Genomic DNA, 14535 nt, shown 5'->3' with positions numbered 1-14535 from the left:
CTAAAGAACCATTGAACTTACAGTGTTTCTCCAAAGGTATCAGGTTGCAAAACCATAGTAACCAAACATAGGCAAAGTCATCATTATGTGAAGTGACATTACACAGAAGGCCTCACTCTGGTGAAAAGACTTTAGGCAGAAAGGTCAGTTCTCAGAGGAACCCTAAAGACTGTCAGTGATTCCTCTAGTAACCACATTTTATTAGTTTTGAGGTGCTTGAAAATTTTTTTTTTAGGTTGTACAAAAGGATTCTCTGAGGTTCTCTATAGATGGTTTCACCACAATGGTGGCTAAAGTATCTATTTTTACTGATTAGGACCATAGTAAAAGATTAGCTATTACTTTTGCCGAACTGATTCCTTAAAAAATAACATATTTGTACATAGATGACCCAACAGACCAATACAAATTATTTCCAATGATAAATAAAAGTGTAGGTTTTTAGGTTAAGTCGAAATGTTTCAATGTTTTTTCTTTGCATTTTTCGAATACAGACGACAATACTGTCAAAACGATCCCCCTTTATTTCACACGGATCCACGAAAACGGCTAAAAACACTTCATGTCAGGCCAGTATTATTAATGCCAGGCCAGTAGTTGGTGATGTCACTTCTTAAAGAAACACTACGCGGCTATAGTCAGAACATGTAATACGCATGGGTGTGATGTCACAGTTTTCACAAATTCACGTTTTTGTAGTTTACACAGAAACCAGTTTTCCAAAGTTTGCATTTTTCAAACTTTTTCCAAAACAGTTGCAAGTTGAAAATGGTGTCGTGTAAACTCCCTGTGAAAGGCAACCTTTCCTTTTAGTATGAAATAAAGCTCAAGACCGTTTCAAATGGTTATGTGCATAAAATAGCTTTATTTTCAACAGATCAGAAATTGCATGCAGAGATCAATGATTCATTGACTTCAACATTAGATCAGTGATTTTATCTGGATGTGACCAAACAAAGCAGCAAATTTATCGTTTTACACCATGCACAGCAATGCACAGCTTATTCACGTTCACCTTTACTAATCCAGAACTTCCTTCTAAAAAACATAAATATATTCGGCTTAAAAAGTCTAAAAGAAATAGAAACTCTTAAAATCTGTTGAAAGACTAACAGCCTTTAAATTTTTGCACTACTGTATATAAAACAAATCTAAAAAACAAAAAATAAAATAAAAATTATTACATGTACAACAGCTGAGAAGGGGAAGAAAGATCCCCGACCTGAAGGCAGGCAATAAAATATAGTTAAATTAATACCAAAAAAATTAAAAAGGAATTAAGAACATCTACAAAACATTGGAAAAAAAAAAGTTAGTACTAACATTGGTCATTGTTCTCAAACAAAACATGTTTCCAAAAGATACAGACACAAACCATCTGCTTTCAGGTTATGCCAAAAGCAAATACCGGGATGAGATATAAGAACAATAAAAACTGATTTTGGCATTTAAATATTTGGTAAATAAAAGGCTGTCAAGAAATGGCTAAGTACCAAAGTTTTACATTTATTCAAATGGCTATATACAGATCCCTGGATGTACAAAGTCTGTTTGCAGTGACATGATTCTCAATCAACAGCATCTTCTGTACCTGTTAAAGTAGCTTAGCTGACAGTCAAGCAGCACGTAGTGGATCTAGTCTCTCGACGTGTAAAACCACCACAGCAATTACATACGGATATGTGGAATGTACCATAACACCATGGCTGAAATGAGTATACATCAGTCTAGTACACTGATTTCAGATTTTGCTCTCACAGAATTTAGTCTCGAACACATACTGCATGCCCTCAATTTGGTTTCACCTCTGATGTTTAATATGAAAATTAAAAAGGTTTTACATCACAGACTTAAAAACAAAAGACATTTGATAACGTAAAAGGCTACAGTAACACCCCCTCTGTAGCACCAATCATGACACTGAGTGTTTATCATAACGGTGGATAAAATGGTCAATCCAAAGCCTTTAACCTGTGGAAGCTCCATTGCACCTTGTAGTGTTTTATGTAAAAAAAATAATAATAATTTTTGGAGATAATGGGCCACGTGACAAAAAGGCAATAAGCCTGATGGTGTGGGAACAAAAAGACAAGAATCGGGCAGTTTGGCAACAGACGCGATCCTCCTCGATTCACTTTGAGATTTCAATGCAAGTGTCCAGTCAGAGTAAATTATTCGTGAGGTTCTCCTGCGGTTTTCGTGGTACGTAAGAGGTTGGCGGCGGCCCGTAGGGCTGAGGCACCATGTGAGCTTATAGTTCAAAAGAGAGAGAGAGAGAGAGAGAGAGAGAGAGAGAGAGAGAGAGAGAGAGAGAAGGTATGAGAGGGTGAGGATGCTCATGCGTAGATTTCTGCGGTGGGAGCTTTCTTGTAGATGGGCGTCTTGCCCAGGTCGTAACTTCCTTCGTCTTTCTTCTTGATGCGGAGAACAAAATGAACGAGGAGGACGATGAGGACGATGGCGAAGATGAGACCCACTGCTCCGCCCGCAATAATAGCTATAAAACAGAAATAGAAAATGTGAGGCATAACCTACAGACACGGCCGTAAAACCATTCCATAAAACCACACATTCACAAACTGCATGAAAGGTCCTATTCAAAAAAGAATAGGGGCACCAAGATTAATAACTAACATTACTAAAACATACATTATAACTATACTAATTTAAAATAAATAAATAAAAATGCACATAATTACTATAATTAACTAAATTTGAAAATATCAAAATAAAAGCTAATTCACAATATTAATACTGCTATAACAGTATATCAAGAATACTAAAATAACATTAAAAAAGAAATAGATCACTCAAAAATGAAAATTCTATAATTTACTCGCCCTCATTTCTATAATTTACTTAAGATTTCGTTCATCTTCAGAAAACAAATTAAGATCTTTTTGAAAAATCTGGAGATTTCTGTCCCTCCATTGACAGCTACACAACTACCACTAATGCCGGGCGTACACCAAAGGATTTTCACAGTCCCAGACTAAAGACCGACAGTCTTTAGGAATCTTACTGGAGTCTCGGCGCGCTCCCGTCGTCTCGATCGTTAAATGTGAGGTGATAATCTCCAGTCGGCGACCCGATTTATGCCAGTCTTTCTCTAGTCTTTCATATCAAACATGTTTGATATTATCGCAAGTCTTTAGTCTGAGACTAAAAACTGTGAACCCAAGTCTTTAGATGTGAGTTGATAATCTTATAAAGTCTTTTCTAAATCTTTTCAAAATCTTTAGGTGTACAGAAAGCATAAGACGCTTCAAAAACGTCATAAAGAGATCGTAAAACTAATCCGTATGAATCGAGCGGTTTAGTCTAAATTTTCTGAAGAGACTCAATCCCTTTATGTGATAAAACAGATTTAATTTAGGCTTTTATTCACATATAAACATTTATAAACGCACACATCATCTGTGGCAAAAGGAAGCTCAAGCATGTTCGCTTGATGCACGAGAACCAATGAGGTTCATTCTCGTGTTACGCATCACGTTTGAGCTTCAGCAAGAACCAATGAGGTTTGTCCTCGCGAGTTAAGCTGGTTTGTTTGAGCTTCTATTTATGTTTGCTGATCAATGTTTATATGTGAATAAAAGCCTAAATACAATATGTTAATCATATAAAGCGATTGTGTCTCTTCAGAAATTTTGGACTAAACCGCTCAAGTCATTTGGATTAGTTTCAAGTTCTCTATGAACTTTTTGAAACGTCAAAGTGTCAGTTGTGTAGCCGTTTATGGAGGGACAGAAATCTCTCAGATTTAACCAAAACGATTTTTTCTTTTCTGAATATGAATGAAAGACTTTGGAACGACATGAGAGTGAGTAAATGATGATAAAATTTTCATTTTTGGGTAAAATAACTTTACATATTGGTCCAATAATATGTATTAAACCATTTACTTGGCATATTAAACAAACACCATTACAAATGAATTGAACCATCTCCTCACCTGCAAGCACCTCTGTGTTGTTGAACAAGCTCTCTTCTCCAGCAATGGTCATGAGCACATTGCTTTGTTGGCCGTTTTCTTGGTTTGATTTATGCAAGCCGACCTCATTTTTTTTAACCAGGATCTCCTCATCTACAGTTGGCAGCGGGGCAACTGGACCCAGAGGATCGGATATCCGGTTATTGAAGAGCTCATTCTGAGAGGGGAAGAAACAGTCATAAGAAAATTCCTACAACAGTCAAATCAGTTGCAAAAATATGCAATAAAGCTTTGTCATATGAACAACCAATCAGTAATTCAAGTCAGATATGACCTGAACTACAGACTTTTGGATCAGTGAGTGAGTCAGTTAAGCAACCATGAGCGAGTCATTTTAAACTAATGATCCGTAATCCATATGAGTCACTTTGACATTCATTAAGAATAGGAGGCACAAATCAAATGAGACTAGCTGAGCTGCATATTTGTTATTGTATAACATCAGTGAGAAAACACAATAGAAAGATGTGTTATCTAGTTATTACAATTTTAAAAAAATTCTTTAAAGAGTTTTTCTTTTTTAAATTATTCACTTGTTGTAGATGAAACCCTCATTAATTTCATTGCTTCCAAACATTTCTGCAGTATCCAAATAATTGCTACTCAATCTGACATCATACTTTTTTTTTTTAAATAAAAAAGTATAGCTACCTCGTAAGGGATCTCTGAAAACCCTGAGCCTGATACGTCATCATAATCATCATCATCATCATCGACATCCTCATCGTCAACAGCAAACTCAAAATCTTGACGCGGAGAGTCACCGGAGGACTCCAGATCCTCATGGGGCGACTCGTTTTTCAGAGGTACCCATGTTTCTGTTTCTCGTACCTACAAAGAGAAAAAAAAAAAAATCATGAAGAAAATACACCTGGCAGACTCCATTTGTTCAAAGGCATTAAGGCATTAAAAAAAACGGCCCAATTCATTCTTTGGTAATGTAACCCAATGCAAACATGAATGAACTGAAGGCCTCATTAAATCAACATTAATCGAGAGGGGGATTTTTTTATTTGGTTAAGACCTGAAGTAAAATCATTTTTCCTATATCCCTTAGATAATTAAACAGGTTACTGTCCAAACCTTGGTCTACGGCATCATAATGGTTCTGAGAGCACACTTAATTTAATTAAGACACACCAACACTTTTAATCACGTTAGCAGAGCCATTTGGACAAGCACTGCGAACGGGTTTTAAACAATTAATGCACTAAGCCTATTAGCATAACAGGAGGAAGTAGAACACGCATACTGATTTATGTTTTTCCTCGTCTCTCTCTAAAGAGTCGCCCACTGAAGTGGCCATTTTTATTTTCACTGTTGCTATGGTTGTGAGACATCAAAATATTCTTTTTAACTGTAATCTAAAAAAGATTCTAAATTCTATTCTGAATGACATACACCTGTGATTTACACAATACTGTATTACATTCACACCCCTCTTGACCTTGAAGTGAGTCAGAGAGCTAAGAACAAGTTAGCGCAGGTTTGCCGCCATTGTGTAAAACAACGAAAGAATTCAGGGGCCGAGGGTCTTTATCAGTCTCGCTCGCCTGCTCGCTGTCAAAAACAGATTTAATCAAACATGACTCACTGAAAAGTCACACATACCGGGAAATAAAAAACATTCATAATGCAGTACAGGTGTGTACTCATGCCGCCTAACCCAGTGTTACCACTTTAGACAAATTTCAAACACACTTTAAAGGGGATTTTAGTGAGGCGACAATGACTTCAAGATTATCTTACAATACATAATCTTTAAAACAAACCTGATGCTTAAAATGGCTCTAGATGCTAAATGGAAGTGTTTTTAAAATGGAGATCGGGGAGGGGGAGCTAACTCATTTTCCAGGAAAACCAGGATCATGCAAACGTCACATGAAACTGCAAGTCAGCTCAAGTCTGCTCTGTTGTTTGAGGATAATAAAAGAAAAAGAGAGAGCGAGAAACAGAGAATGGCAGAAACCACAAGAGGGTGTGGGGAGAGAGACCGACATACTTTATGGTTTTCAGCCTTACAGTGCTGTGAAACCCCACACCAAAATCCCCCGGCATTATGAGATACTCAGCTCAGGGGGAAAAAAAGCGGTCTAAGAAAGTACAGCGGATGCTCTCTGACTGTGAAGAGGCGCAAGGCCGTGGTTCAATTAAACCAATGCTTCAATTCCCATAAACAACCCCTTAAATTCTCAGTAAACATATGTAAGCCACTTGAAAGAGTTTAACAGAAATCCCACCGAGCAAACTAAAAGCTCTAGATTAAGATGGACTGCTAAAGAAAGTCCCCCGAAATTTCTCAGTCGTAATGCAGGAAATAAAGGTTTTTGTTCTAATTTCTCAGCAATAACCAAAACCCCCCTCATTTAAAAGAAACAACCCCAATGTGTGAGATAATAGATCTAGAAGGAATAATAGCTAGTTCATTTATTTAACCCAAAATGAAATTGTCATCATTTACTCGCCCTCACGTCGTTCCAAACCCGTATGACTTTCTTTCACACAAAAGGGGAGGTTTATCAATGTTCATGCTTCTTTTGTCCATACAATGGCTGGAGTCAGGCGCTGTTGAGCTCCAAAGAGAACAAAAAGCACTATTAAAATAGTCTGAAAACTGGAGTGAACAGAGCTTGAACTGAAAAGTTATTATTCACATCGTTATCTAAATTGTGTTTTGATTTGGCATCAGTGTCCGCAAAAGAAAGTCGTACAGATTTAAAAGATCATGAGGGTGAGTAAAGGCTCTATTTTCTTTGGTAACCCTCATGATAGCTGCCGATACTGAAATGAATATGTCTGATATGAAGATGCACATGTCTACAAGTATGAGTATGCTCTAGTACTGAATCTCCAGGCTCTAGAGTGAGCTGTAATGCCAGAGAGAAGCCTGTGTAAATTAACCAGCTTAGTAAACCAGGCCTCAGTCAAGACTAGCAAATCTGGGAGCAAATCCGGCCATCTGCTGACAAATGGTCTGGCATCGGTTCCAGTGAGTCACAATGGGAGAGGTAAAGAGAAGATACTACAATCAGTGACTCGTCCAATAGTGTGGTAAACTGTCCCTGGTGATCAGGTGATTATTCACGGTTTAAGGGCCAATTTTTTTTAAAAACAGCGACTGTTTCTGTGTATGAAAAGTCATTATAGGTCAACACAGAGTTGGAACACATTTCACAGATTGTCTCCAAAAAAATTTAGAAAATGTCCACAGATTCTGTCTGCGATTGATTGGTGATGACCCGTTAAAGCTACAGTACAAATTATTATCCGCTAGTATCTGTTGTGGTTTGAAGACTGAGACTCTCCTTGTTGTCCTTTCAGGTCACAACCAATTACAGCCCCAGTCGTCAATACAAACGGTGTCTGTCACTCCCACCAATCGGATTTATTCATGTCATCTGATCTCCTCATGAGATACACTCCTCGCTCGGGACAGAGTGAACGTCCTACTATGCACACACAAACACACTTGCGCATCAGGAGAATTCTTTCCACCTTTGAGGGAACTATTTATAGCTGCATTTTCCCTTTCTAGACCCCCAGCTGAAACTCAACAGCGGGGCAGAAAGACTCACCTGCCTGGTAAACGATACCTAATTGTTCAATCACACGCCAAATTCTCACCCCAACACCTGTTCAAAGCCCTAAAGCATTAGGGTATGTGAAGGAAACAAGATTGGACTTCAAAATCTACAACTAAATCAAACAAAAAGGACTATTCAGCCTCACTGGTGTCAGCCTCTATTCTCTCCCACAGGAAGTGTGATCACGCTTTGCTTCTATCTGGCAGTGGCTTTCATTAATGTAGGTTCTCACCATTAAGTCAAAGCCAGGTTAATACACAATGTGCTGTTCTGAATAGCCCAAACAATCAGCATTGTGTAGTCTAGGCCTGAAAACATGGAGTTCTTTAAGCTTTCTGACAACAGACCTTCCTTGACTGGCTAAAACCGGAAGTTAATAGAGACGGCGATTGGATAATGAATCAAAAATTAGCTTGTAAATATGTTCTTGATGATGTCAAGAGATTGACCAATAAACTATACACATTAGACACAGACATTTGGTTGGCTCTCTAAAGAATAACACCATGCCATGGCACACATGCAAGTTCAACAGGAAACAATGATGTTCACAGGAAAAGTTTCTTATTTATTTACTTATGCATAATCACTCAACTTTTTACAGCCATTTATTTGAGAACCGAAAAGTATTAAGATTAACGGTCGGACATGGCCAAAAAAAACATAAATGTGACCATTTAGATCTCAAAACATAATTTATGCTCCCAGTTATTAACAAATTACCTGTCAGATTTTCTGACTGAAAGAAAACAATTCGCTCCAAAACTACGCAATGACGAACTGTAAAAGAGCGTTCTAACTACATCTGAACAATACAAAGACTGAAAATACTGAAAGTTAGCATTAAATGTGTTATTAGGGCAACAACTACCACATGTTTCTAGGGTGATAAATGGGGTGATTAGACTAGATTTCTTTAATTTGAGAAACACCTAGATGTTTTTTTCAGAAGTACACCAAAAATGTACACAAACTTTGTGTACACAAAAAAAAGTACACTTAAAAGACAAAAGCCTTGATGGAAATTGCTTAGGGGGAGGGTATAGTCCACAAAGAAACCTAACTAGAGTAGTCAGTAAAGTTGATTCAGATCAATAACTATCAATCAATAAATGAAACACAAATTCTGATGCAAGCACAAAATTACTATTTGAGCACAAATAAAAGCATCAAAAGTGTTATCATCCACACACTACGAAGCTGAAAAACAAGAAAAAGGCAAACTCAAGAAAGAGGAACTGTTATTATGAAGGACAGCTGGTGGCTGGTTATCAGCGTTTCCAAGTAAAGCCTGTCTGGCATATGGTTAATAGCCCCACAAGCAACAGAACTGGAATGGTGAAGGATGTGGTCTGCTAAATGACTCTAGTACACACAAGGTTCCCTTTACATGGCCTCAAGATACCTCTCTGGACTTGACAAACAAAAGGGTATAGCATTGGGCATTGTATTTGTTGAAATAAATATGGAAAGAGACATACACTAAGCAATACGCAAATTACTAAAATCCTTCTTTCACCCAAGCAGCAAATAAAACCTTCTCGCTCTGTGCCAACATTCCACGCTCAAAAGCGATTTATTAGGCCAGTGGACAGCAATGCAGAAATCATTATTAAATCGAGGCGAAAGTATTTATCATGTTCACTGCTCTGCCTTTCAACGGTCATTCAGATTAGCTTTGCACCCCAAATATAACTGAGTAAATAAATAAATAAAAACCAAACCCATTCATATGCAAATCACCTCATGCCTAATTCATAACACAATCATTACCAGGACATCTAGCATGGCCATTACACTTAAAATAATAACAGCAAAATATTCACAGTGCATGTTATGTGTTACAATAACGTTTTGGTTTTTATTGTGAAAAAAACAAACATCTATTCCATATCTAGTTAGAAAGACACACATTGGGCAAACAAAAAAAAGTGGCAGTAGCAACATCACATCAGTTAAGGAGAAGAAAGCTACACAAGTATTCAAATATAATAAACCCCGAAGCCAAATCGGGAACATCCACTCCTACTTTGCCTATTTCTGAGGTTTAAAGTGTCCATGCCGTGTTGAGTTTGAGCCACACACACTTGTCCAGTGGCTGAAGAGGAGGGACCTGGATGAAAGAGGTGGACCATTTAAATCCGCCGAAGTGTGTGAAATCCCAAAAGAAGGGCTGGTCAAGGTCAGGAGGGGTCAAATTCCTCAGGAAAATGCAACAGAATGGAGAGGGAGGGGGATGAAAGGAACACAGACACTTCAGCATAATTTTGAGGAATGCTGCGGCCTTCTCTGCCTCGAAAGGACAAGGCTTTTGGGAGTGTGCAAGCTTGTTGCAACATTCCCGTCCGAGATTAAATCACACCATCTAATTTGCTACAAACTGCACAGCTTGTTTAATGTTCTATTACTTTATTTCCCAGTAGATTACACAATATTACACAGTAAACCCTTCAGCAGACAAGGTCAAGACACAAGACGAAAACAAGCTGGATCTGTTGGTGTTGAAGTGTAGATAAAGATCTGCGACAACACCTTTCCAAAGGTCTGTGAGAATAGAGGCTTTGGGCTCAAAGAATTTGCATTTTGACTTGTGTGAGGGTGTGTGTGTGTGTGTGTCTGACTGACCGAGCAAGCACACTGGGTGGTATTTGTCTTCTATTTCAGCTCCAAAGACATCTGCAGCAAGCTATTCTTTTGAGTTATGAAAGAACTGGCCAACACAAAGCTGTGGCATCCCATTCACAGGTGCTCCAGTGGGTGATTCCATAATGAACAGATGGAAACGTAAACCTCATTGACTGAATCAGTCTAAACAAATTGTGCTAAAAAAAAAAAAAGAAAGAAAGAAAGAATCCCTGCAGGCAAATACTGTGACATGAAAAAGCCAATACTACTCGTTAGATTACTCACCAAACAAAAATGACTAGTTTGGTGCCAAATGCCAGAAAGTTACTCTCTTAAATATATAAATGACATCACATACACAGGCACAAAAAAGACTAAAAACACACCACAACACAACGATGAATTGTTACTCGGCTAACGTTAATCATATAATTTTTTTGTAATATTAGGTTTATTTCAGATTATCACCCATCGATAAATTCGACCAAAGTCAAAGAAGACTTGGCAAGACGTTTGTCAAATTAACCTAAAGTTGAAATTATTCATCTAAATTGTCAATTTTGTTGAACATATAACGTTAACTTAGAAGCCTTTGTTGTTTCAACAGGTCTGTTGTCAGAAAGCTAGCTAACGCTTTAGCTAACACAAATATAACCACTTTTTTGGGGTCAAGTGTGATTATAAAACACGATTTGGCTCGATTATAGCCTTAGCATATTAAAGTTAATATTAGTTAAAATTCACAAGATACTCACCGATTCAGCGAAAACAGCAGCAGCCGCTGACAAAACCAACATGAGGTAAACTTTCAACATCTTCTCTTCGAAGTAAGGAGCCCCGGTGTCAAAAGGTTGTCAGTTTCCGAAATGATTCACTTTTATGAATCAAAATAAACCGGTCCTCGCTTTGTTAGTCCTTTATTATGTCGATTTGAAGGGATTTTAACGCGTGTTCTTACTGCTGTCCTGTGTGTTGGTGCGCAGTATTCCTGTGTAATGATTGATCCTTTTTGGTTTTATTAACCAACTTAAACTCCGCCTCATTTCGAACACGCAGCCAATCAGGGCAGAGCAAACGGTCAATGACGTAATTCTCGGAAACTCCGGAGTCCGGACGCTACAGTTCACAACACCATACATCCAAACCCATGTCGAGAATGTAAAAAGCCAAATTATGCGAATATTAGAATAGGTTGTTTTGTTTTTTGGCTATTTAGTAGTTATTAATCTCTTACCAAAACAAAATCCTCCGTCTTGACCCAATTTCACATGATTCGTGTTCTAAATTTCTGCCTCTAATTGACCAATATGAAACTAGAATAATGACTAGCATTTTGAGGAAGTTTTTGGAAGGAGAGCTCGGAAAGCGAAAATACAGACGTTCATGGAAAGTTTCAATGACGTAAACTTCCGGGAATCTTTTTTAACCGTACTTTTTGAGAGTTGTTCTTCCTCTTTCCCGATTATGAAAAACACAATGATATTTAGATGCTGTTGATGATACGAGTTTTTTTCTTTCTTTTATTGCTCCCTTGATGTCAGAAATTCTTAAACTAGCTGTTCTTAGTAGGTTTAAAGGGATGGTTCACCCAAAAATTTTAATTCTTTAACATTTACTCACCCTCAAGTTGTTCTTAACCTGTATGAATTTCTTTCTTCTGCTGAAAACAAAAGAAGATATTTTGAAGAATATTGGTAACCAAACAGTTGCTGTGCCCCATTGAGTTCCATAGTATGGGGGGAAATACTATGGGAGTCAATGGGGCCCATCAACTTGCTTACAGACATTCTTCAACATATTTTATTTTGTGTCCAGCAGAAGAAATAAATTCATACAGGTTTAGAACAACTTGAGGGTGAGTAAATTATGACAGAATTTACATTTTTGGGTGAACTATCCCTTTAAGCTAGTTTTAGATGGTTGGTGGTCTCTCAGTCTCAGTTTTCAGATTTAACTGTTCATCATGCTAATCTCGCTGTTGTCCGAAAATCTTCAGCAAACAGAGTAGGCTGGAGAGACCATCTAAAACCAGCAAACCATCTTGGTATTGGGGGGTTGTTTTCTTTTTCCTTTCTTTACGTAAATGTCAGTTACATTCAGGTTTAACTGGTGTTGCTCATGGAATTTACAGTTGTCATTTCCATTAAAAGGTGTCAGTTTGCTCATCCAGCCACAATAACGGGAAATGGCTCAATAAGTTTTCTCGTTTTCATCTAAACATTTTTATTCTAGCATGACTTTGAACTTGAAACCACTTTTGCATGTCTTAACATGACATCGTCAGTGAAAAGATCTCTATTCCCAGTCCACTTTATTAATTTAGCCTAAATCATTTAATTTCTGTAAAGCCCGAAATACTCAATCGCAAAGATTAGAATTAGGCATTTTTATAAAGTAGGTTAATCAACTTAGCAGCACCACTTTTAATTCCTGTGGTTTAAAAAGCAAAGTAAATAATTTGACTTAATTTGCCACTATGTATTGTAATCTTGACCACCAGTTCAGAGAGATAACATACACTGTATCATTTTAATACTATTAAACAGACATTATTAATGCTAAGTCAACAACCTAAATATAGGCCTATACATTCATGCACTTCCAACAATTCCCTTTATATTGTAAATGTTGAAACAACAAAAATGCCCTGTTTGAAATGATATTGTTGAGTGATATTCGAACTCTGAGGAATCTTGCAGTATTAAGATTTCTTGCATGATTACAGTATATGTTCTCCACTTCTGCACTACAGCAAAGTTTATTAGACAGCAACTTCAGGTTGCTTGTAAAACTGCTGCATGTCTGACCTGGTGCTCATGAGGTCTCAGACTGTCCTGTGTTATGAAGTGAGAGAAGAATCTGGCCTGATTTCAGGCTTGATTTGTTTAGTCTGGGTCTAGAGTACATTTTAAACAACCTGATGGAAGTGTTCTGAAAAATGCAAGAGATGAGCATTTGCCTTAAGATTGAGATGGTACTCGCCTTAAGATCGAGAGTGGGGAGTGAAAGACATCTAGACTGAACGCATGCAAAGTGAGAAATGCGACATGGGGGAAAGTGGACATTTGATAATAAAAATAGCAATCAATCAAGGCTATGATCTAACATGACATAACAACTTAGTGATGCATTATGTTCTTTATTATTTCCAAGAAAGATGCATATTATTACCGGAAAGTCCTAAAATCAAAAATCAAAATGGCATGAATTAAGTATTTAGCAGTGTGTCATGGTTATGAACCGAAAGCTTGTTGTGAATCCTTCACAGACTTTTCACATCCTTGTCAATCAAAGTTTAGTCAAATAGACCATTTACACATATTCTACGACACATACTGGTTTGTGCATGAATGTAATGTGCATCTCAGAACTCAAGGGTTGTCAGTGTTTCTGTTATGCCGTCATTGATAATCATTTTGTTCTATAGCAGCTGCGGATCCAAGAACAACGATGGAAAAGTTTAGGCAGAGGCAGTAAACACTGCAGCTCGGGTCAGCTCGTTCAAGCCGTTGTGGCAATCACATCCACATGGTGTACATTAGAGAGAGTTGCCTGGCTCAGTGCTGCTGTACACTGGCCTTCTCCACATCCCCGCCTCGACTTTCACTCAGTCATAGTCCGTCTTTTGTCTCCATGTAAAAAGCAAATTCCACCCAACCTCTGACATAGTCTGACACACATTCCAATTCAAGCACAACAATGGAGGCCTTTGTGCCTGCGCTGCTGTGTGTGTGTGTGTGTGTGTGTGTGTGTGTTTGCTTTTCATTTTTTTATTACACTCTGGATGGACTAGAAAGTTTTATCATTTTCTGTAGCCATATTGCTGGTATGTGTGTGATTTCACAACTCCCCTCCTTAACAAAAAACACAATTGCAGAAGAATTTATGACTGTTTATGATGGGGATGGGGGGGGGGGGGGGGGGGGGGGGGTGAGAGTATGAAGTTCTGTGTGCCATACGCTTTTAGAGTCCTTTCTTTCTTATATATATATATATATATATATATATATATATATATATATACATATATAAATACACACAATATATACTGTTTGTGTTCTATCTTTCTTTCTTTCACTTGGAAAAACTATATATAAGTATAGAATATATTGTTGAATATATTGTGTTTTCTTTCTTTTCTCATTTTTTGTTTAATTTTTTGTGACATTTAAACAAATCCCCCCCCCCCATTCATAGAAAAAATGATACTTTGTTCTTTGCTTTAAAACTACATTTTCTGTACTTGAGTAGTTCTGCTGTCCCTGTGAGATCTGGTTAGTGTGCAGTCGGAGCAGGTGTGTGGTATTCAGTGATATCTTTAAAGTGTTTAGT

General features: G+C 37.6%; 1 protein-coding gene across 1 annotated transcript; it reads right to left on the bottom strand.

Moving 5' to 3' along the window:
- Positions 1-845: 845 nt before the first annotated feature.
- Positions 846-11601, bottom strand: sdc4 (syndecan 4). Its single transcript, XM_077197844.1, has 4 exons — positions 10959-11601; positions 4646-4825; positions 3956-4151; positions 846-2497 (listed from the first exon to the last, which is right to left on the bottom strand). Exons 1-4 carry the CDS (start codon positions 11016-11018, stop codon positions 2337-2339), a joined length of 597 nt encoding a protein of 198 aa, XP_077053959.1. The 5' UTR covers positions 11019-11601; the 3' UTR covers positions 846-2336.
- Positions 11602-14535: the final 2934 nt, after the last annotated feature.

The sequence above is a fragment of the Siphateles boraxobius genome, unplaced genomic scaffold (assembly GCF_051911475.1).
Source record: "Siphateles boraxobius isolate OS27281-9 unplaced genomic scaffold, OSU_SipBor_1 41, whole genome shotgun sequence".
Taxonomy (NCBI): Eukaryota; Metazoa; Chordata; class Actinopteri; order Cypriniformes; family Leuciscidae; genus Siphateles; species Siphateles boraxobius.
The sequence above is the reverse complement of the archived record's forward strand: the minus strand, read 5'-3'. Positions and strand labels throughout refer to the sequence as shown.